Here is a 23,720-nt window from a genome sequence, read left to right as displayed (position 1 = left end):
CCATTCTTTTCCCTCCCCTGGATTTCTGTACAGTTCCCGAGCAAGAGTGCATGCCTAATTCAAAACTGGCTGGCTGCCCTGCAAGGTGAGGGCCAGTGTGGTCCAGTTCAGCATGTGCTGGGTGCCCACTCAGTGCCGAACACCCAGCGCATCAGCCCCATCCCTGCCCCTGGAGCTCACAGCGCTGTCAGGACCCCTGGGATCCGTGCTCCTGCTTACTTGCTGTCCGGGGCAGTCTAAGCCTGGCCTTTTTCTCTGTCCCCCTCCCTGATATCCCGGGTTTCCCTTCCGTACTTCTCTGGGAACGGGCACAGCAGAAGGCCACAATGGTTGCCATCAGGACGAGGAAGGCCACACCAGCTCCCACGGCCACCCCGATGATGACGGCCATCGGCACGGACTCTGTGGGAGAGACACACATGCACTGGTGAGGGACAGGCACAGCTTGCCCAGGTCCCACTGGCTCAGCCCCTGCTGCATGGGTCCCACTCCTGGAAGATGGCTGGGTGGGGCCTGGGCAAGCACAGAGTGCAACAGGGGTCAGGTCTACTGAGACTGCAGAGATGGGAGCGGAGGACACGAAGCGGAGGAGAGGATGGTGAGGAACTGGGGGAAGGGACAGACATAGAGAAAGGAGGGCCAGGGGACAGGAATCTTGGAGACGAGGGGGAGGCTGACACAATTGGGTCATCTTTGGCGTTAAACAAACTGCTAGCACACGGTGGCTGGAGAGTCACACACCTTGGCTTTTCTTTGAGAAATGACTGTGGTCCCTGCCCTGTTTGCTGGGTTTGCACCTTCATTCTTTTGCCTTTCCCAGGTACCTATGGACGCATGTGGACTCCGGTGCTGGAAGAGCCCTCAGTCTGGGGCAGCTCCTGCTTGGACCTGCTGAGCATCGGGGGCTGTAGCTAACAGGTGTTCACTTCTTAAAGGCTGCTGACATCTGTCTAAGGAGAAGCCCCCCTTTCCCTTGGTTGCCCCTAGCCCACTCTGTTCCTCCTCCTCCTTCCAGGCCAGCTCTCAGAACATCCTGGCACCACTGACCCCCAACCTGTCTGTGCTGAGCGAGGAGCAGAGGGGGAGTGGAACGGCAGCCCCGCAAGCCCTCACTGCTTACTGAGTTTCAATCTTGTCCCACCTGAGCAAGGGTGGACATGGGAGCGTGTTGGTGGTGGTAGGGAGGTTAGACAGCCCTGGCGCGCCTATGACTGCACAGGGAGCCCGAGCACAAGACTTGGGGCTTGGGGACAGAACTAGAAAGATGAGAAAAGGGTGACTTTGAGGTTTCCTGAGTCCAAGGCTCTTATCTCACAGATGGGATGGAGTTCAGACAAGACAAGAACTTTGCTCAAGAACACAGAGCTGCAGTCAGGGCAAACCCGGATTTCTGCTACTCCTCCCACCCTTCAGCTCGCCCACTCCCAGCCCCCCCAAGTCCTGCTTGCTGCATCCCACGGCATCCTGCAGAGCTTTCACGCAGCCCAGGCTGCTGGCTGCATCACTCCCTCTACCTCTCTTATCTGTAACATGGGGATCGTAATGGGTGCCTTCCCCAGAGGGCTGCAGCCGATACAGGTCCTGGAGGTGACCCTGGGTACCCAGCCCTGTGTAAGTGTAAGCTCCGGGTATCCCATGAGCAGGGGCATCTGTGTCAGGTGAATTTCTTAAAGGGAAGCTTTTCTGAGCAACTGAGTTCCCTCCCTCTGCCCTCAGCCGCGGGCGCGTGCCACGCAGGGGCATTTGTTCTGAGTCTCTCCGTGCTGCTTGCTTCAATCCCTGGCACCTGGAAGGAGTGCTGATGGTGGTATTGAGAGGACACCTGCCCGAGAGAGCTGGTGCCCCTGCCATTGGCTATCTGTGGTGCCACTGGGCGGCTCATCTGCCATCCCAGGGCAGGAACTTATCCATTAGCTGCTTGCTGGTGGCCAAGGTCACCTTAGGGGTGACAGAGGTGGCATTCATGGGCTGGGAGGGGAGGTGTTGGGCTGGTCTTGGCAGCCAGCACTGGGCAGAGGGACCTGCTGTCAGAACCACTTGCTTTGATGGAGGAGATTCTGTCTCCAGGTTCCCATGGCACTGAGGATGGAAGCTGCTCCGGAAGCGCATCGGCCTCAGCTTTTGGATGGTCACAAGGCAGGTTTCATTCAATTTCTCCTTGGGTTCCTTGGAAGTTCTGTGGGATGAGTCGGATCTGGTCTCAGCTGAACTCAGGGCCAAATGGTGACCGCAGATAGTTGCTAACCGTCTCCAGCCAGGCCTCAATGGGAAGCCCAGAGCTGGGGCAGCTGCACGTGTCTGAGGTGCCTCTGCTCCTCGGCATTCTGAAGCATGTGTCCTGGAGTTGTTCAGGGCTGGCAGGAGGGACACTGTCCCAGCTGGAGACTGTTCCCAAGCAGGTGGGCAGGGGCAGGGGGAAGCTGCTGGGCAGGTGGCTCCTTCCTGGACACAGCCTCCTTGACGTCTCCTGAGGAGCACTGCCGGGAGGGCTGCTCTCACTCAGCCACCTCGCCACCCAAGGGGGGTACTGGGCACCGGGGTCAGGGTGAGGGGGAGGCAGGTGTCAGGGAACACTGGATGAATGCAGACAGATGCAGGTGACATGCAGACAGGAGGAACAAGCCACCCCTCAGCACCAGGTGGCCCGGAGGCCGGACACAGCAGGAGGCTGACCGCTGTCTGGGCTGCCCCTACAGGAGCTCCACCAGCCAGTCCCGCCCTGCGCTGCTGCTGCTGGGCTGGTTAAAGGGCACAACCTGACAGGAGAATCCACTCAGAGGACGCCCACATCTTCAGTTCGGCCTTGGTGTGCCCTGGGAATCCCACTGGCTTGTGCCTGAATCTATTTTCTGGGCCTTCTGCTGGGAGGCTGGGGCAACAGGGGACAGAGCAACTCAAACCAGGGAGTTCGATGACGACTGTGCCTGTGTCTGGGGACAGGGGCAATGCCAGTACTCCCAGGAGTTGGGGCAGGGCAGGCCGGGGGATCGAGCAGGCAGCATCCTGAGAGCTTATGGCCAAGCTGGTTATGATGCTGAGAAGCAGGGAGAGTCCAGAAGCAGACTGAGGCCAGGCCGGGGCCAGGATGCAGGGCTCCTGGAGAGAAAGGCGCAGTGTCCCAGGGAGGAGGGTGGCTGCAGCCATGGCAGCCGACAGCAGCAGACCCCGGCTGGCTGCAGCACGTCTCCTGGCTGCTCTGACTGCTCTAAGCCCTCATTCTGGACATGGGAGAATGCAAAGATGCTAGAGGCCTGCATGGCCTCCCTGCCCCGGCTTGGTCCCCTCCCGCACTATCCAAGAAGCCCCTCCCCTCCCCCCTCCAGGGGCAGTTCTCATCAACTCCTTCCGTACCTGCTTCCAGCCCGGCTCCCGATTTCATTTCCGAACCTGTTTGGAAATAAAGCAAGCGTCCACAGCCAGGGCCTGGCTGGCTGGGGTGGGGCGGGACGGATTGGGGATCAGCCCCTGGAGGGAATGGGGGGGCATGGTGGTGGGGCTTCCTCCTGGGTCCTGTCTCTGGAAGAGCCCTGTTGATCCAGGCTCGCCCTCCCAGCTGCTCTTGGAGTTTGTTGAGACTCACTTAGACTCCAGCAGGGGGTGGCGACTAGAGAGAGAAGTTAAGTGTAGGGGTGTGGAGAGAACACCGAGGGGAAGACAGGAGGGTTAGGCAGCAGGGGCCAGGGAGGGTCGGGATGAGGTGTGGATGATGTTATGCAAATTAGGTGCAAAGCATTATGCAAAGCAGCAGCTATGGTGTGTGGAGGGGGAAGGGGTGTTGGGAGATGCCCTTCGCGGTGGGCTGCACGACAGCCGCCGGAGGGGCCCAGTGGGACCCTCCCCTCGGCCCCCCAACCTCAGGCCCTGCTGAACACGAATCCTTGGTCCCTGGAGGCTGAGTGTTGTCTGCCAAGGACAAGATCTGCATCCAGTTTCAGACAGAGCAGTTGCATCCTCCCCACGCACGCATCTCCTAGGGAACCAGCTCCACACCCTCGGCACCCTGCACCGTGCCGAATCTTGGGGCTCCCAGTCTGTGCCCAAGAACTCTTGGACAGAGGCCGGCATCACTTGGGCTTAGGAGCTGGGCAGCCGGCCCTTGGGGGTAATGTGTGCGTGCTTTCCCCTCTTTGTCTGTTCACCCACCTGTGCTGTTCCTGCTGCTGCCCTCTGGCCTGGGGCTGCTGGAGGGCCCAAGCCCCTACCCCAGGGTGTGAGACAGGTTAGCACCCTCCTTCGCTCTAGTCTGTGTACTTTCCCAGAGACTTCCGGGTGACTGGCCAGGCCAGGATCCCCACACGGCCATGCCAATGTGTCCCTGTTCTGCTTGGGCAGACACCTGCTCAGGGCACTGGGCACCAGGCCAGGATCCATAGGGGAGGGCAGTGGGGAGAGAAGCCAGGGTGTGTGAGGGCTGTGCTGTGAGCTGGGCTGGGCCTGAGGTGTTGTCTTAGTGCCCAGCGTTCCAGCAATGGTCTCTGTCCCCTTCTCATTTCCTGGTGGAGCCCAGTGGCCCTTCCCTCAGTGGCCTGTGTAGCCAGCCAGGCAGACCAGCGTGGCTTGCCCTTGGGACTTGTGATGGGTGCTCCTGGGCAGACCAGCATGGCTTCCCTGGGGACTTGTGATGGGTGCTCCTGGGCAGACCAGCATGGCTTGCCCTGGAGACTTGTGATGGGTGCTCCTGGGCAGACCAGCATGGCTTCCCTGGGGACTTGTGATGGGTGCTCCTGGGCAGACCAGCGTGGCTTGCCCTGGAGACTTGTGATGGGTGCTCCTGGGCAGACCAGCATGGCTTGCCCTGGAGACTTGTGATGGGTGTTCCTGGGCAGACCAGCGTGGCTTGCCCTGGGGACTTGTGATGGGTGCTCCTGGGCAGACCAGCATGGCTTCCCTGGGGACTTGTGATGGATGCTCCTGGGCAGACGAGTATGACTTGCCCTGGGGATATGTGATGGGTGCTTTTGGCACTCAGCATCCCTGGGGCTGACCTGAGCCAGGAGGGGCCGTGCGATCACCTAATGCCTCTGCAACCCCTGCAGCCCGCACCTTGCTCCTTGAGCCGGATGATCTCGGTGTCAGAGCCGAAGCTGTTCCAGGCAGTGCAGTTGTAGATGGTCTGGAAGTCAGCCCGCACGATGTTGCTGATGGTTAGCGTGGAGATGACGCCCTCCTCTGTGCTGACCGTCTCCACTGTGTAGCGCCCCGAAGTCCCCGACTCCAGCACATTTTCCTTCCAGGACCAGGCCTGTGGGGTGCGGGTGCGGATCAGGATGCATACCCCTGACCATGGAGCTGCCACCCGCGTGCCTAGCCGCTCAGGGCCAGCTCCCGCCACTGCCACATGCTACCACCCATTTGCATGCCCATACAGCTGGCATAGCACACACCTCCCACCCACAAGGGCACACTCATGGACACGTACTCATACCACAGGCTGCCAGGGCAGATACCACGTGAGGAGTTCACACATCCACACGTGGGTGCACACACAGAGGTACAGCCTGCCACCGAGGGTATTGGCTTCCCAGAAGGGACAGCACATGGAGTCTGCCCTGGGAACTTGGTTTCAGGCCAAGCGAACTGTCCCGGAGTCAGCAGGAGCACCTCACAGGTGCTCCTGTGGTGAGTACTGTTGCCCTGAGCAGTATCTGGTACCGAGCCTCCTCTGCATACCTGAGCAGAGCAAGTGGCCATGGGGCTGTGTCTGGGTTTGTTCCTGTGTGTAGGGAGCATACCACAAACTGTGTTTGCCGTCACCTTCCTCGGTTTTGTCCAGCCAGCTGACACCTTGCCTGGTTTTCAGTTGTCCCATACTCGTGCCTGCACCCCATCCTGGCTGGCCATGCAGGTTGGGGCTAGGGACTTCCCTGAGCCGGTACCACCTGTGCTCTGGCCTCTGCTGATTGTGAACCCAGGGGGCACTGCCTGCCCCAATCCAAAGTGTCCCCAAACTCTGCTAGGCATCCCCTGGCAGAGGACCACTGGCTCCAGGTGAATGGAGTCCTTCAGTGAAGAGCAGGGAGGAGGCTGGTGCCACGACATGGTAGTGTTTAGCTTCCACCTGTGGTGCTAGTATTCCATATGGGCACAGGTTCAAATCCTGGCTGCTCCACTTCCCCTCCAGCCCCCTGCTTGTGGTCTGGGAAAGCAGTCAAGGACGGCCCAAAGCCTTGGGACCCTGCATCCATGTGGGAGACCTGGAAGAAGCTCTGGGCTCCTGGCTTCAGATGTGGTCATTTGGCAATATAAATAAACAGATGGAAGATCTCTTCTTTTGTCTCTCCTTCTCTCTCTGATAATCTGCCTTTCAGATAAAAATAAATCTTTTTTTTTTTTTTTTTTTTTTTTAAAGAAGAAGAACAAGGAGGTAGGTGTTGTATGGGTGGCTCCTTGCGATTTTGCTGTGGATCTCAAAGAGAGGGAATGACCAGAATGCCCGAAAACAAAGGCTGCCCGGTCGGTCAGGGCCTGGGCAGCTGACCCCAGCAGGAATTTGTTTTTTTCCACAGTGTGACAAATGTCCCTTCTCTTGGTCTCCATGCCTGAGCTGCTGCCGGTGTCAAACAGACTTGTGCACAAAGCACCCATTTCAAAAAACACAAGACTGCACAGCTGCCTGGGCCACACCATGGGAATGAATGTTGTGAGGAAGCAGAGTTGGGGGCTGGGGGAGCAGGGAGCGATCATTCGGAAGGAGCTCGCCCTGATCCACGAGGCGGGGCCGGCCTTCACCCTCTGCCGCCCTCACCACTCCTGCAGAGCCGTGGGTGTCTGAGCCGCGGCACTCACGCGCTGGGGGCGCACAGCCTGTCCTGGGGACTGGAGCTGCGCAGATTCAGCAGGCCTTTCCCAGAGAGGCACGGCTGGTGTGCCCCTCCCCACAGAGGAGAGGCCAGGCATGGTCACCACCCACCCACCACGCAGCCTCGCTCTCGGCAGAGGGGACCCTGGGGCCGCTTCCCCTCCCGGAGCACTCACGATGCGGTCAGGTGGCGGCGTGCTCCGGATGAAGCACTTGATCTGGCCTTTCTCACCGTGCAAAGCGTGCTGGGTCTGGGTGCTGGAGATGATGGGGGGTCCTGTTGGAGAAGACAGCCTCACATCAGGGGATCCCGGGAAGCTGGGCCCCAGCGGGTGCCCCCGTAGTGTGGGGATTCAGACTGTTTATTCATGAATGCAAGCCTTCAGTCAACATTTACGCAAGGCCTGTGTACACGCAAGGGAAGTGCAAAGTGGGAGGACTCCAAGATGAATGAGGCATTCAGCTGTAGACCTCTCCAGGGACCGTGAGCGAAACGCTTCCAAGTCAGAATGCCCAGAAGACATACCTAACGGTAGTAAAAGGCAGTGAGTGTTAGCACCGCAGGGCGGTGCAGAGAGGATGTTAAAAGACTTCAGAGCGGACTGAATCATTTTACACGGCGTACCTGGAAGCTTCACCAGGGAGATGGGAAGCCTGGATAGGGGGTGGGAGGGCAAAACAGCACTGAAGGTCGCCTGTGCCGTAGACTCCTGCGGCATCACGCGTCATCTCCGAGATGGCCAGTAGATGGCACTCTTACCTAACAAACTGCGTGTCCCCGGCTGTGCTGGACCAACCAGAGAGACCGTCCCCCTTAACCCCGCTTGTGTCAGATCTCAGAGTTGGTTCACCACCTTGTCCGTACACACACACCTATTAGGTGGCCCAGATGAGACCACAGCTGCAGCACCGACACCGACCCATTTGACGTGAGACGTGGTTTCGGTGGCGAGTATGCCTGAGTATCTCATCACACTGGGCAGCCCGGAGTCCACCTGAAGTGAACCCTGACCGCGTCTGCCGGTTTCCTCAAGTCTTCCCTGGTGATGAAAAGGAGCAGGTGGAGCTGCTGGCGTAGTCCAGAGGAGGGGGAGCAGGGGGTTGGAGGAGATAGAACGCATTGCAGACATCCTCATTGCTTTGGACGGACCATCTTCCCTGAAGTCCAGCCGGCAGCTCTGCTAGAAGTTCCAGGCCCCCGGGGAAAAGGGGTCCTGGGAGACGGCTGCTGAGTGACAGCCAAGCAAGGGCAGCCTCTGCCTGCCTGCAGAAGGTGCCAGGAGTGGACTGAAGCCAGCTTCCTCCCTGGAGCCCCTGGGCCCAGAGCACAGGGCTTGAGGCAGGAGGACTGTGCTGTGTTCAGGTGACTACAGAGCAAAACTTTTCCTGAAAGCTATCAGCCACTGAGATGGCGAGGGAAGTGCATTCCTGGTCCAAACCAGCTCAGGCGAGAGCTTTGTCCATATGCATCGCTAGAAGGCCCTGGTGGGCGGCCTTTCTTGTTCTAGAAGGGGCCCCTTTTAGCCAGAGGTGGACTGTTGTCCACTGCTCTCCCAAAGTGGAGACAGCCTGGTCGGGGCTGGTGGGCTACCCTCCCTAGGGCCATTGCATCCAGATCCCAGCCTCAGGGTCGGACCACCAGTAATGGCATCCTGACTTTGTTCCAATCCAGCTAGCTTTTCTTTGCTTGGCAGCGAGCGTGGAGGCAGAGGAGGGAATGCCAGCACTGATTCAACCCCCGGGAAGACACCAGAGCTCAGGCTGTCCCTGCCTTTCAGAAGAAATGTCCCTGCTGTTTCCCGGGGGTGGGGAATTCTCACCTTAAGAAACCTCTTCAGATCGCAAATGCTGGAATATCTAAAGGGACAACACCTTGGCAGCCCTCCCCTTACCCACCGCCCACTCCACAAGGGAGGATGTTCTGGGACTCTGCAGGGCAGGGGTCTGTGAGTGTGAAGCGAGCTGGCCCTGGCTGGTGGCCTCAGACAAGGGCAGGGGCGGGCAGGGAGGGCCGGCTCCCCAGCGGGCAGCCGGGGCCTGGCGGCTGAGCCCAGTGTCAGACAGCGGCGGCTCGGCAGGGAAAGGCTGCAGCCGTGTTGCCATGGATATACAGAGGCGCGATCAGATGCTGTTATTTTTAGCCCTGCGGTGCCAATTTATTGGTGGCGTCCTGGGGACACACAGGAAAGGCAGGAGGGCTTCAAGTCAGGCTTCTTGCCTGAGACAGACAGGTGCCCCATGGCCTGGTGGATGCCTTGCCCTTGGGCTGCCACACCTGGTGGGAGGTGCCTCAGAGGAGAAAGACCAGAGGCCAGGGAAGGCTGGAGTGGCACCCACTGCTGGTCTTGCACAGGCTGTTGTGGGCGGCTTTCCCAGGGGAGATGAGGCCGGAAGGGATCCTTGTGAGACTGGGGAGGGGGACCCTCCTAGGGCCCATGGTGGGCCCAGGATCTGGAGGCCCCCCAGACAGGGCTGAGGGTTGAGCTGCGGTGACCTATGGTGGCTGGGGATCGCTCATTCTCTCCGAGCTGCTGCTGTAGTCTCTTTGGGGTTGGATTTCTGTTCTGGCGTGGCAGCCTTCTTAGGTCAGGCATGGACTGGATCCCAGTTATCCAGCAGTGGTCACGTGTCTGGGGCAACAGCTGCCACCAAGATGGCTTCACTCATGCCACTGTAGGGGACTGTCCTGTCTCTCAGTGTCTCTTGGAGCAGTCAGCTGTCAGCCCCAAGAGAACCAATCCCGTCCTGCCGCAGTCAGCTGTATGACCTGTGATGGGATGTGTTTCCTGCCCTTGAGGGAGCCTGCACTCTGGGTCTCATGTGGATGGTGACAGGTGTCCCCCGGTGTGTGGCTTCATGCATCTACCCATGGCTGCTGTCACCGTGGGTACACGGGGTATGCATGCGGCCTGTGTTGATCACCCAGTGCCTTGGGCCCTTTTCCCCAGGCCAGGATGAGATTGTTCGGCTACCGCTTCCCGGGGGACAAAGAAGGAGGTGGCCTGCGAGCTAGGCAGGCCTTTGTCTCTGCCAACCTGGGCCTGATGGGGACTCTGAGAGGTGGCCATAACTGTCATTGACCCAGAGTTGAAGGTGGCGGCAAGGCCCAGGAACGATGACAGCTCCCTTGGTCCTCTCCCAGCCTCCCCCAGCTCTGGCTCCCACCATGGGGGCCTCACCGTTGACAGTTAGCGTCACTTCACGCTCCCCAGCTCCCACGCGGGGCACCACCGCCCGACACACGTATTTCCCTGCGTCCTCCTGGCGGACAGACTTGAGGGTCAGGGTCTTTTCATTGCTCAGGACCTAGGAGAACAGAGAGGGTTAGCAGCGAAGAGGCATGGATGGCTCACCCTGCCTAGGAGCCAGAGGACTGAGGGGCAGCCACTGCAGTCAAGGCCAAGACAAGGGGAAGGGTGCCTGGTGCACAGTTAAGTCACTGCATGGGACACCTGGACCAGTGCCTGGGTCCAGCCCCTGATCCAGCATGGACGATGGCTCCTGCCATCGACATCAGAGACCCGAGTGGAGCTCCAGGATCCTGGCTACAGCCCGGCTCAGCCCTGGCTGTTGTGGGTACTTGGGGAATGGCCCAGTAGATGGAAGATTCCTGTCTGCCTCTCTGATTCTCTGGCTTTGACATAAGGAAAGTGGGCAGCAGAAGGTCAGATGGGCTGCTCAGGGGTTCTGCCCCCAGAGGCCAGCCTCCCCAGCCTGGCTGTGGGAAGGCCGTGGAAGGGCAGGTGCCTCCCGCTTGGCCACAGGATGCCATGGTCTGAGCTTCAGACTCACCACACCAGAGCCGCGCTTCATCCAGACGATGGTTAGGGATGGGTTGCCAGTCCAGGCGCAGCTGAAGACAGCATCCGAGCCAAGGTCCACGAGCAGAGACTGGGGTTCCGAGGTGATCCGGGGCCCGACTGTGGTGGTGAGGAAAGAGCTCAGGGGGCTGGGGAGCTCGGGGCTTCTCCTGGCTCCAGCCTCCTCCCTGGCTTGACTAGGATGAAGAGAGGCAGCAGGGCATCATGCCCCCTCCATTATCATTAGCCCTTCTGCCCAAGTGGGCCTGGGGCCTGGGTGTAGGATGTGGGAAGTAAGGAGGAGACCCTGTTTTCCCTAGCCCACGGGGGTGGCAGGCAGCCCCTGCCGTAGGAACAAGGTGCTGGGATCCAGTTTAGGCCTGAGTTTGCCCCCGGGGCTCCTCCATCCCCTCCCTTCAGCCCTGGTACCACATGGCTTTGGAAGGCTTGCCAGCATGTGGGCAGGGGGATTTTTTCTTCCTCGGTACTTGGAGTTAGGAACCCAGCTACCCAACACCCCTGGCTCCGCTCCCCCAACCTTCCCAGCAGCCTTGGCAAGGAGGCTCTGGGGTATGCTGAAGGAAGTAGGGCTCTCACTGCCTGGGCCCCTCCCTCTGCACTTCCCACCCGCCCCCAACGACGTTCTGTTTTGAAACCTAACCTCTGTAGGGACTTTGGTGAGGCCACCAGGTGGAGCCCTAGAGATAGACTCGTGAGAATGACCAGCAATAGCTGCGCTGGCACTCTGACTTCCAGTGTTCAAGCCACCTTGCACGGTTGTGGCTGCAGTAGTTGGAGCTAAGACACCGCCTCCCTCGGTCCCGATAACAACTCCCCCTCCAAACGTGAAAAACCACACAAGGAAGCCTTCCCTAAGTGGGAAGCATTCTAGACCTCTGACACAGCCTGGCTACACGGTGCACAATGGGTCCAGCCGTGTCCTGTGCAGCCCTCCACGGAGGCCACACCGTGCCTGCTCACCCAGGGCAGCCCGCCCAGCCCGGAACTCACAATAGACATCCACGGTGCGGCTGAGGTTGGTACTGCCCAGCGCGTTGGTCACCTCACAAGACACAGGTTCTGAGAAGTACGTGTAGTCCACGGTGGTCCTGTACACCTCCCCGGATGCCTCCTTGATGATCTGGCCTCGCTTGGCCCACCTGTAACGGAGGCCCAAGGACTGCTGTGGGTCTCGGGTGCCAAGGCCGTGCCTCTGGGAGCCCGGTGTGTCCACCCCACTGGAAGGCGAGCCCTGGTGTGAGACAGCAGGTGTCTCATGGAGTCCTCCCCAACCACCCCAGGGAGGCCAACCACCTGCAGGAGGTGGTTCAGATCATGGTGGCACCACCTGGGGGCACTTGTCAGGTGCCTGACTGTGTGGCAGGTGGGCCCCCATACAGCTGCACACACACACACACACACACCCAGAAAGGAGGTTCCAGGAAGCTGGGTTTATAGACAAGGCAAGCAGCTATAGGAGAGGTTTTAGTGAGAAGTCCCACTTGCCCTTGTCCTCCCACTCACCTCTCTGTCCTGCCCCTTCCCCCAGGCTGGTCCCCCATGGCACCCCCTCTCCCCCTGGAATCTGGACACTTGCCTTTCCTGGGCATGGCTTTCATTTCTGCCCACCCTTTGCCCTCCCACCCTGACCTTGGTCCTCAGGCCACAGCTCTACTGGTTCTGGTTTAGGTGGGCGGCAGAGAGGAAGAGCTTTTCCTCAACCGATCAGTGCCGCCCAGCCTCGGAGGGACCTGGCCTTGAGGTGTGGTCACTGCACTTGGAGCAGGATCCATGTCTGCTGTGGTGTGCAGGCAGCACTGAGGCTCTGCAGCGGTGTGTGTGTATCTGGGTGTACACTGTGTACATGTGTGAGGGCACACGTGTGTGTCTGTGAGCACGAGCATGCGCGAAGGTGAGTACCTGTGTGAGTCTGTGTGTATGTGTGTGGAGGAGGGGGCTTTTCTTACACACCAATGAGGAGACAGAGTTCTCAGCATTCCCCTGGTTGAATCATGGGGGTGGGTAACACAAAATCAGAAAATTGGGCGTGGTGTGATGGCTCAGTGACTAAATCCTCACTTTGTAAATGTCAGGATGCCATGTGGGCACTGGTTTGTGTCCTAGCTGCTCTATTTCCCTTCCAGCTCCCTGCTTGTGGCCTGGAAAAACGGTGGAGGATGGCCCAAAGCCTTGGCACCCTGTATCCGCATGGGAGATCTGGAAGAAGCTCCGGGCTCCTGGCTTCAGATCAGATCAGCTCAGCTCCGGCCGTTATGGCCACTTAGGGAGTGAGCCAGTGGACAGAGAATCTTTGTCTCTCCTTCTCTCTGTGAATCTGCCTTTGCAATAAAATAAATATTTAAAAATATATCAGACAATTGCCAGCCAGGTGCCTCAATCAAGTCCAGCCTGTTTGAGGTGTCTGCAGAGCTGGGGCACTTCCTTTCCCCGCCCCCCACCACTGAACCCCTCTCCCTGTAACTGCAGCTCCCCCGGGCCACCGCTCTCTCCTACCCTGCCTTCCCTCCCTTCTGGCTCAGCCCAGCTCAGGCAGGACCTCGAGAGACAGCGGCTTCCTTGCATCCTATGGAACACCTGGGTTGGCCCCATGTGGTTGGCATCAAGAATTAATATCGGGGAACGATTAAGAGCACGATTAATAATAACAATTATAGTTTCACAACAGAAGCAACCATAGCTCACTATAGCTCCCCGAGAGCTTAAGAAGCTTCTCTGCAAACCATTATGAGTTATTCATGAGTTGTTTCCATTTCTAACTTTAATTTAATGACCAGACTTAATCGTCAGGCACGGCCCCCCCCCAGGCATAGGAATTTGGTTCCAGATACACAGCTGGGGCTCTGTATCCAGCCCCATGCCTTCCACTTGCTGAGGTTGGCGGAGAGGGCGGGCCAGTGCTGGGCCCAAGTGCGCTGCGTTTGATGGGCTAGGGCTGAGGGAGCAGGTGTGCCCCACCGGGAGCCCCTGAGTGGCAAGGAGAACTCCGGGGGCTCCCCCTGCAGGCCTGGAAACTTCCCCCTCAGCCTAGGCTGCCCTCTGCTCTCTTCTTGAGTGAGCCTGAACAGGAAGGTACTGAAGGCAAAGCTCCCAAAGCCTGGCTGGAGGGAGACCTTCTCTGGTATCTTTTCCCAGGTGCCTCTGGACACCCCACCTGCCAGCCCCCTGCTGGCACCTGGCTCAGCTTCTGTTTCTCCTCTCTAGTCCTCTGGCACACCAAGGCCACGCTCAGAGGGATCCCTTCTAGAGACCCCACTCATAGCACTGCACCCAAGTCTTACCCGTACCCCGCCTCACTTCCCCAAAACCCAGAGCCCAGGCAGGAGTGAATCCTGTCCCCCTCTTCCCTCTGGGCCCCTGGCCTCCCCCGCCCCCACCCTGCTGCCAAACAGTTGGCTTATGCTGCTCCCAATTGATGTCTAATTTGGTCTGAACAAATGTAAGAGGATTAATTATTTATATCACAGAATCAGGAGCCTGCGGGGTTGGCATGTCCCAAGGCCTCACAGTTGTCCATGTTCCGCTGTTTGCTGGGGGATGCTGAGAATCCTTCAGAGGTGAGAACCCAGAAGCACCTGGTACCATGCCTGAGCCTCTTCTGCTGGCCTGGACTCTAGTCCCTGGAAAGAGCTGAAGTGCCAGGGCATGCATGCTGCCCACTATGACCCCTGGTTAGCTGTGGGGCTAGCCAAGGGCAGGAGGGTGGTACAACACAAGAACCATTGGGATGAACAAGAGAGAAGAAACAGACAGAGCGTTCTGGTCAAAACTGGTGGGGGAAATTGACCTCCTTAAGGGGTGACATTCGCTTGAGGCTTTTCCTTCAGTTCTTGAGGCAGCATGGGGAAGAAGCAGGGGGCACTGAACACGGCCCGTGAAGGGCGGAGTGGGCGTGCATGGGCTCAGACACCTGCTGCCTCCTCTCTGCCCGGCCTCTGCATTTCTCTCTCTTTCCCAGGCTCTTCTGCCTTTTTCTGGGGGGCCAGAAGGGAGCTCCCCGCCAGGAGTCTCTGGAGGTCTGGAGGGAGCCCACTGTGGGGCAAGATGTTTTTAAGGTTACTTGTGGGAGACAAGAGGGATCGGGATAGGCTCCTACTATGCACCAGGGCTGACCTTGACTCGTGATCTTTGGGACAGGCTGGTGAGGACAGAAGTCCCACAGGACACCTGTGGCCTAGAAGTGGACTTTGTCTTTAGTGTGCACAGTAATTTTGTGGGGTCAAAGAGAAACTCCAGGGGCCAAAGCAAATGTGCTGCTTGTGTTGGCATCCCAACTGGGTGCTCGTTCAAGTCCCAGCTGCTTCCCTTCCAATCCAGCTCCCTGCGAATGTGCTTTGGAAATCAGAGGATGGCCCAAGTGCCTAGGTCCCTGGGAGACATGGCTTCCAATGCCTTGGCTTCTGTCTGGTCTAGCTTGGGCCATTGCGGCTATTTGTGGAGTGAACCAGTGGACAGAAGATCTGTCTATCACCTCCTCTCTCTCGCGGTCTGTCTTTCAAATAAATAATTAAATCTTAAAACAAAAAAAAAAAAGCAGAAATTCCAAAATGATGGGAAAGTCACAAGAATGGCTTCAGACATGGCTAACTCCTCATCCAAATTCGCCACTTGGGTCACATGAGTTTCGTCAGGATTGGCCCGGGCTGGCTGACACCCTCTTCCTCCTCTTGACTGTTCTGCATTTTGGAGGTGGGTGATCTGGGTGTGTTTGCTGGGTGTGAGTGGGGTGTCAGGCTGTTGGGTGGGGGTGAGCGCTCCTGGCTCTCCAGGCCTCAGCTGACCTGGCGCTGGGCAGTGGAGGTAAATGATGGTTGGAATTTGTGCAGCTGGTCTCTGAGGCCCAGCGGGTTTAAGGGGATGGCTGGGAGGGTGGAGGAGTGGTAGGGGCTGTCTGCCCAGGTGGTCTGTGGTGGGAAGGAGCGGGGAGCTGCTCTGGGAACTGGCATTAGAAGTGTTTTCTGAGTTTGTTGTGCCTGCTGTTGAAGGCCCCTGAGCAGGGAGCTGAGGGCAGACAAGGGAGAGAAGCTTGGGCCTGGCAGGTGCAGGGTGGAGTTTTCCTTCTGCAGCTTCAGTCACTTCTGATGGAGGCCAGATTCCACACAGACTAGACCTTCCCTGGACCTCACCGGGACTCTCAGGGCATGGAGTCCCCTTCTCAGAAGCAACCCTGGAGAGCGCTTGATCTTCCTTCTGCCTTCAGTCCATGAAATGGTTAAATTGGACAGGGCAAATGGGTTCTCTTCTCACTTTAAAATGCCCTAAGATATGAAGACTCAAGTCCCCTTCCTGAGTTTCTGGGCCCTGTGTTGCTTAATTATGCACATTGCCAGAAACTACTTGTGTCTAACAGGCTTGCAACTCTGGCCCATTTTCCCGCATTCTGCCTGCTGGGGCACACAGCCTCTTGTCGTCCCACCTCTCCACTCTCCCCATCCTCCTGTCATCCAGCGTCTTTCCTAGTCTGGGGCCATTAGCACCCTTGACACTGCTGAGGCTGCAGCTAAGTAACTTGATCCATGACTACACTGTGGAGCCTGGGCGGGCAGGAAGGGAATGGAGGATGTGGAGGGAGGACCTGGGGAGTTCCATGCAGCATCAATAGGAGATGAGTAGCTTGAGTGTGCTCTTAAGCCCTTCAGGGCCACTCAGTGTCTCAGCATCCAGGCAGGGCAGGTGCCCAGGCAGGAAGGCACCCTTAGGAGCAGCCCTGCATGCTTATCCACTGTCAGACACATATAAGGAGCACCTCATGTCCCGAGCCTTTCTCCCTGTTTTCAGAAGTACAGGGGCATGGAGGAGAGCAGGAGTCCAGCTGGGGAGCTGGGGAGTAGACACAGGGAAGCGGGAAGGAGCCATGGAAACCTGCTGGGAGCCACGCACTGTCAGTGGTGCTGAGCATCTTAAGGGACACCCTCATGTGGCTGCGACGCTGGTGGAGGTTTGGGCGAGCAGACAGTGCCTCTGCACCCGTGACCTCACCTGTACTGGGTGACAGCCGGGTTGGCTTTGGCAGAGCAGTGAAATGTGACCACGTTGTCTTCCAGCACTGGCTGTGGTTCCACCGACAGGTTGACGAGCGGGGGGTCTGCAGAGAGAAGAGATGCATTTGCAAACTACTGTGAGAACAGGGCCGGGAGACCCTTGGAGAGGAAAGACCAGCGGTCCCAGCACCCAGGACCCTCAGGGCAATCCACTACCCTGGTGCTCCCCAGAATATGGGGGAGGGGTTTCAGGGGAGGTGCCTACTTCAGACAGTTGTGCACTGGCAACAAGGCCCCACATGGCTACCAGGCCTGGTGTTGAAGTGTTCACAGGCACCGCCCAACTTCCACCAAAACTGTCACAGGAGGGATGGGGTTGTCAGGGTGGGGGCATGCGTAAGTGGGACCATACAGCCCCAAAACTATGCAAACTTTCTGTCCTTGAGACATCTGTTGATTATCTCTTTGTGGCAAAGGCTCTGGGGCATCTTACATTGAAGGTGGCAGTCCCTCTCACAGGCCCCATCATCTCCCAGCCCTGACTGGCATCACTGGGCCCCGAGAGCCTGAGCGGGGCTTAGCTTGTTGTTCATTAATGATAAGAAGCCAAGCTCTGAAGTGTTAAATGGTGGAAGGGATAGGAGAGAGGAAAGTCAGAGAGAGAGAGGGAGAGAGACTGGGGACAGGAACCAGAGACACGGAGAGAGGTCTGTGCAGGAAAGATCGGGGCAGCCAGAAAGCACAGCAAGTGGAGGAGTGGAGATCATGGAGATGTGTGGGAGAGAGAGGGAGAGAGACAGACAGACACACAGGGCTGTGGAGAGCAGAGGGAGGCGAGGATGAGCGAGAAGCAGAGACTGACTGGCACATGAGGCAGTGCCAGGCAAAGATCTCATAGAGGAGACCCAGCCCGTTAGGGAGCAAGTCAGAGCAAGAAGATGAAGTGTAGAGAAGAGGAAGGAGCGGCAGGTGCTGCTGTGAGGCAGAAAGATGCACACGGGGCCAGAGTCCGACAGAAGAGGCACGGAGTGGATGCCAGCTCTGGGAACAGCCTGGACTTGGCTCAGCACTGTCGCACACAGGGGCGGCCAGCTCTGGACCGCCTCTGAACACTGGGTCACCCATGACACTGGGGGTCCCTGCTACTCCCGGGGGAGGGGAAAGGACAAACCGGAGGCCCATTCTTCCTCCTCCCCGCGGTGCACAGGTCTGGCTGAAGTGCAACTCCAGGTCAAGTTAGGAGGGTAGTGTGGGTGTCCCAGCCAAGCCAGAGGCCCTGGGATCCTGTCTGGTGGCAGCACCCTAGGTAAGCATTGCCAATTGCTGGAAGCCACGGGGGGTCTTCTAGGGCTCATTTACAGAAGGTGAGGTGCAGAAGGCAGCCTCTCACAGGAAAATATAGATTCTTTGGCACTGTCTGAAGTGGACAAAGGTGTGTGGATGTGGGGGGGTGGTTAGAGTCCAGCCTTGGCCCTGGGTGAGTCCCCAGGTGAGAACCTCAGAGAGTCGCACACACCATCCACAACCAAAGGCTGGGCCTACCCTACCCCAGAGAAGCACTCCTCTGGCTACTGGTCGACCATACCCCTGTCCCAGCCCCACGCCTCCTGGGACTCAGGCTAGGCCCTCCTCACTGCCCAGTGCTGGGCACAGGGCTGGGCCTTGAAGGAACCCACCAGTACTTCCTGGCCTCCACAGACACTGAGAAACAGGACTGAGTTCTGGGCAGGGAACCACAAACTGGGAAACAGGGAAAGGCTGGAGAATGACCAGAAAAGCGATTCACCTCCTCACTATCTGAGCAAGCCCAGGACACTGAACACATGATCAAGTCAGAAACACCCAACAGGACTTGTCTGTCTCCTCACTGGGGAGCTCCAGCCCTCTGCAGCCCCCGGGTCTCTCCCTTACTGCTGCCTGCTGGGCTCAGGCAGGTCTGGATCAGGAGGGCTGTCCTTCCATGCAGGGCTGGCTGTTGAGCTGGGCAGCTGTAGGGCCCCGGCAGGAGCTGTGCCTTGCTGTGAGCTGGAGGTGTGTGCCCTGGCATATGCTGGGGTTGGTAATCGCCATGTGCATCCAATGTACAGCTGGCCCATGTCCTGCTGTTACAAAATCTAATCCCTGTGTGGAGGACCTCAAACTGACTGTGCCAGGCTAAGGGAATACAAAAACACGGTGCAGAGCTTGGGGGACAAGGGCAGGCATGGTGGCGTGGAGGGCTAGGCTTCCCATGTTGCAGTGGCAGTTTGAGTCCAGGTTATTCTGCTTCTAACCCAGCTCCCTGCTCATGCTCCTGGGAGGGAAGGAGATAATGACTCAAGGGTTGAACTTCTGCCAGCCACGTGGGAGACCCAGATGGAATTCCTGGCTCACGTCTCTGGCTTAACCAAGCCCCAGCTGTTGCAAACATTCTGGGAATTATCAGTAAGTGTAAGATAATCTCTCTCCCTTTGCCTTTTAAATAGGTAAATATATATATCTTAAACAAAAACTCTAGGGGATTGTTCTAGGAGACCCATCCCTCATCAGAGTGTCCTTTGCAAATTGTTGAGCTTTTGGGAGGCGCAGTGGTGGAGCACACACCTGTTAACTGATACTTCTGTTGCCTGATGCTCATTCACACGCCTGTCACCCTCAGGTCACCTCGAGGAGGCCTCTCTCGTGCTCTTTTCTCCCCTTTTTGCAACACTCACATGGTCCAGTTTTTCTTGAAGTTTCCAGGAGAGTGAGCCCCTGGCTTCCCACACCTGCCAGATCCCCTTGCAGAGCCAACCCTCTCCACGGGTGTTGATGATATGAATTTTCAAGAGTCTGCTGAGCTCCAGAGACATAAACAGTTCATGTCATAGCCAACTATTAAGCATGGTTTTAATCCCACTTGCAATGTCGACTGAATAACACGCAACAGGGCAGCTTTGATGTAGCTGGTGGAGCTAAGATCCCAGGGGACAGATGTTCCAGCTGAGTCAGTTAGTGTCTCCATCAGCAGCCTGTGTGTGTGCATGCACGTGTGTGTGTGTGTGCATGCTTGGGGAAGTGCTACATGGAGGAAGGGGTGGGGAGGGAGAAACTTCATGACTCAGTGGTTTGCTAGCACATCCATTTGAAGCTTGGCAGCTGGGCCGGGAGTCCAGATGTGGCGAGGCTTCGGGGGCGTTATGCCTTCCCTCCCATTACTCAATCTGGGGGCTTTGTCTTCCGTTGGGTAACATAGAAAGACCAAGGGAAACAAACAACAAATGTGCTTTTGCTGAGTTTGGATGCTTCTCGGTTGACTGAGAAAATGAGCAGGTTTTGCAAAGGCAGCTCTGATCCAGCCCATGGTGTCCGCAGTAAACAGCTGGATGCTGGCTGAATGAGTAAGTGAGTACATAGAAGAGGAGAGTGGGGGTGGAGAGGAGGTGTGCTCTGGGGCAGGGTAGGCACAGAGAAAACCCCCCAGGACAGGAGAGACAGAGGGCCGGGGCAAATGCAGGATGAGCCCTCCCCTGCCAGGGAGGGGCAGTGACACACCTGTGGTGTGGGTGGCAGTGGCAGCTGGCGAGTGACACCAGGCTGGACAGCGATGACTGACAGTCCTCACTGCAACTTGGGAGGTGAGCGTTATCACCTCCCTGCACAGATGAGGCAACAGAGGCCTGCAGAGGTTAACCAAGCAGGAAGAGCTCCCATCATCAGAAAACGGGGTGCCCAGATCGGATCCTGAACATCGCTCTGGCTTGTGGCCAATGCCTCCCTCCAGGTGTGGCTCAACTGTCCTTGGAACAAAGCTGGGAAGTGTCTGGAGTCCTGGCAGAGCCTGGGGTCTTCTCTGCATGCAGCTGTGGTCCCTGTCACCTGTGTACACGGTGAGGTGGCACTCTTGCTGGGATGCGCCTAGAGCGTGCCTTGGAAGGGCGCCTTGGGCTGGGATTGTGATGACAGCTTTCTTGTGCAGTGAGGGGCTTTCCTGGGCAATACATCATGTGGGAGCCGAAGCAATGCCTCCTCTTGCCCTCCAGGACCCAGGCTACTGTCTCAAGGAGCCATTTAAGCTGTGTTTGTTGTTGTTTGTTTTTGCATGGGATTGTATAGTGGGCAGAGAGCATAGGAGCCACACGGTGGCCATGAAAAGTGGCTGCGGAGCAGGAGGCTTGCATGTCCTATGTCTGCCACTCTCACTCCTTCTGGATTTAACTTGAGTCTGATCCGTGGTCTGTACTAGAGCAAGAAGAGGCCTTAGACATTCGAAGCTCCTGACAGCGAAGTGATAACTTTGGCCAATCCAGCTCGTGGCTCCTGGTGCATGGGTCTCCTTCTGTCAGTGGGGCCCAGGCAGAAGCAGGGGGTAAGTGAGTGCTAGGGCCAGGGGAGGGAGGATGAATATAGGATGCTACATTTAACAAGCCTCCTCAGTGCTCCCTCCTCACGCCCCACAGTGTGCAGTCATAGAACCTTCAGGGTGAGCACTCCCTTAAATGCTGCAGTCCATCCACCCTCCCTTGGCCCTAGTCCTAGCCTTGTTCTCAGTAACTTCCTCCTTCTCCCTCGTCCCAGGCTTTTACTGAATGAGAAATGAAAAGAAGAATCCTTGGTTCTGTATATGTTGGGGTGAGGGCAGTACATGTGCAGGGGACAGGGGAGCTTGCTAATGGTCTTCCCCAAGAATTCAGCCACTGTGTGGGGGTAGCCAGAGCCCACCTGTCTTTATAACTTTCTCTTTTTTCCTCTAGAACCTACACCATGTTAGCCAGGACTCTAGATGGTAGGTGGGAACTTCCACCGTCTGGCTGCCGAGATGGGATCTCAAAGCCCTCTGGACTCCTGATTTGCAGCTGGAGGCCTGGTCCAGGAGCCTGAGGTGAGCTTGGTTTCTTAGAAAGTGTTCTTAAATGCACCTACTTGGAGGCGAATGCAATGCTAAGGAGGACATGAAGGACAGCTTACAGCTCCAACCTTGTCATCCCTAGCCTTGTGGTCAAGTGGCTATGGCAGGGATGGGACCCAAGGAAGGAGGAGTACTTTGCTGAGTCTGGTACTATGGCCAGTAGGGAGAGGCTTCTGAAACATCCTTATTGAGTGTGTCTTTGTTCTCGGGAGCTGTCAGGTGCTTAGGGAGACTTTTAGAAGGTCTTTAGGATCTTCTCGGGCTGTGTTTTGGAAGCTCATGCTAGTGAAGTTATAAATCTTAGTTACAATCAGGTTTTGATTACTATCGCAGTCAAGACAGTATAGCTCTACAGGTCCCCACACACCAGCTGGCTGCGCCATGGAGGTGCCTGGCCTGTCCCTGCTTTCTGACAGCCCAGGTTAAAGGCATGGATGCTGGGGGTTCCCGTCCCTGGCCTGGCAGGACCCTTCAGGACTCACGTTGGATGTCGATGGTAACAGAGGTCTCCTTGCCTCCAGGGATGGCTTTGTTGGTGGCCCGGCACACAATGCTCTGCCCATTCTCCACATCGCCAGGGGAGATGAAGAGGGTGCTGACAATGCTCTCTCGTTTGCCATCGCGCAGCAGGGTCTAGGGCAGAAGGAAGGGATAGGAGATTTGGTGTCATTGGCCTGGGAGGGCAAGTGGAGGCCAGGAGGATGAAGGAGAGCCACAGATGGAGGGGTCAGCTCAGCAGAGCTGGGTGTTACCATGGCTGCCTGGGCTGAACACCCGGGCTGTGCAAGGAGAGAGGAATGAGACCGTTATCCTGTAGGCAAAGCAGCTGGACACATACGCCAAGGGCACAAAAGAAACCAGGCTAGACTTGATAGAGATAGGCTTCAGGAAGACCCTAGGTAGAAATGAGTGCACATCTGTTCCACCTCTGGCACCTGGGTGAGTCTGGTGGATGGTTGGCAGCAGCAGGTGTTCAGGGCCTTGAGCAGTGGTAGTCTTCTGTCTGGGAGGTGGATGATGGGCAGGCTGAGGCGTGTGGGGACAGGGGAAGATTCAGTGCACACTGGCTTCTCCATCATTTATCTGCGTGCTGACCTTTCAACGTCTCAGGTCATTTCACTTTCTGACCCCATCAGAACCTCAACCAAGCTATAGGCAGGACAGGTGCCATCATCCTGCATCTGACCAGGGAGGAAACAGGCCTGGACCACACTTGCCTGTCACATTGTGCTAAGATAAATACCAGAACCCTGAAGCCCCAGTTATTGTTTCTGAGCTCATGTGTCCCCAGAACCTTAGAAGATGACTTGGGTAGGATATAGGCTCTTTGTAGATTAGTTATTTTTCATTCGTTAGGGATCTCAAGATGAGCTCATATTAGATGTGCAGTGGGTTGCAACTCCAAAGGCTGTGGCCTTTTATGAGAAAGCGTAGAAACAGTGGAGACGGCTAGTGTGATGGAGGAGGCAGAGTCTGGAGCGAAGCTGTCCCAAGCCCAGGGATGCAAGGACTGCCCAGGCTCTGAGAGAAGCGGAGAAGCGTGCATGCTCCCTGAGCCAGAACCCCTGGTGGGAAAGCGGCCTTACTGGCACCTCTGGGGCAGACATACAGCATCCACACCTGTGAGAGGGTGAGCATCTATAGCACATGGATGTGGTGCTCCTTTGTGGAAGGCCTGGAAAACATTGCAAGTCCCAATGTGAGGGTCCCTGTGCTCCAGGCTCTTTGTTCTTCCCACAGGCCATGATGTTGCTTGCTGGAGCTGCACCTCCAGCCAGAGTGGGGACCCCAGATCTGGAGTGGTGACTCCAGAATCAGAGTGGCAACTCCCAGAGCCAGAGTAGGGTACCCAGATCCAGAATGGGGATCCCAGAGCTGGAGTGGGGTACCCCAGAGCCAGAGCAGCAGCCCCTGGGCGGACATGGGCAGGGGTGGTAGGACTGGCTGGGCTGTAGGCCTGTACCCTGGTTGTCTTGTACTTCTCGTTTCTTGCTGACCCTTTCTACTTTTAAAATTCTTTTTCTTTTTAAAGAAAATGTTTATTTTTATTTGAAAGGCAGAGTTACAGAGGCAGAGAGAAGATGAGAGAGAGAGAGAGAGAGAGAGAGAGCGATCTAACATCCGCTGGTTCATTCCCCAGATGGCTTCAATGGCCAGAGCTGAGCTGATCCAAAGCCAGGAGGCAGGAGTTTCCTCGAGTTCTCCCATGTGGCTGCAGGGGCCGAAGGACTTGAGCCATCCTCTGCTGTTTTCCC

General features: G+C 57.2%; 1 protein-coding gene across 2 annotated transcripts in view; it reads right to left on the bottom strand.

Moving 5' to 3' along the window:
• KIRREL3 (kirre like nephrin family adhesion molecule 3) overlaps window positions 1-23,720 on the bottom strand; it is a 110,930-nt gene that overhangs the window by 5,724 nt on the left and 81,486 nt on the right. The window contains exons 5-13 of one of the 2 annotated variants that reach the window (XM_058664117.1): window positions 21,948-22,098; window positions 16,597-16,702; window positions 11,611-11,759; window positions 10,592-10,719; window positions 9,979-10,105; window positions 6,976-7,076; window positions 5,044-5,242; window positions 3,352-3,387; window positions 295-402 (exon numbers count right to left, since the gene is read on the bottom strand). In XM_058664117.1, the coding sequence (XP_058520100.1) occupies window positions 295-402; window positions 3,352-3,387; window positions 5,044-5,242; window positions 6,976-7,076; window positions 9,979-10,105; window positions 10,592-10,719; window positions 11,611-11,759; window positions 16,597-16,702; window positions 21,948-22,098 (1,105 nt within the window). The remainder of the gene's footprint in view (window positions 1-294; window positions 403-3,351; window positions 3,388-5,043; window positions 5,243-6,975; window positions 7,077-9,978; window positions 10,106-10,591; window positions 10,720-11,610; window positions 11,760-16,596; window positions 16,703-21,947; window positions 22,099-23,720) is intronic. The other variant, XM_004593290.2, reaches the window with a different exon arrangement.

This window comes from Ochotona princeps, chromosome 4 (assembly GCF_030435755.1).
Source record: "Ochotona princeps isolate mOchPri1 chromosome 4, mOchPri1.hap1, whole genome shotgun sequence".
Classification (NCBI taxonomy): domain Eukaryota; kingdom Metazoa; phylum Chordata; class Mammalia; order Lagomorpha; family Ochotonidae; genus Ochotona; species Ochotona princeps.
The sequence above is the reverse complement of the archived record's forward strand: the minus strand, read 5'-3'. Positions and strand labels throughout refer to the sequence as shown.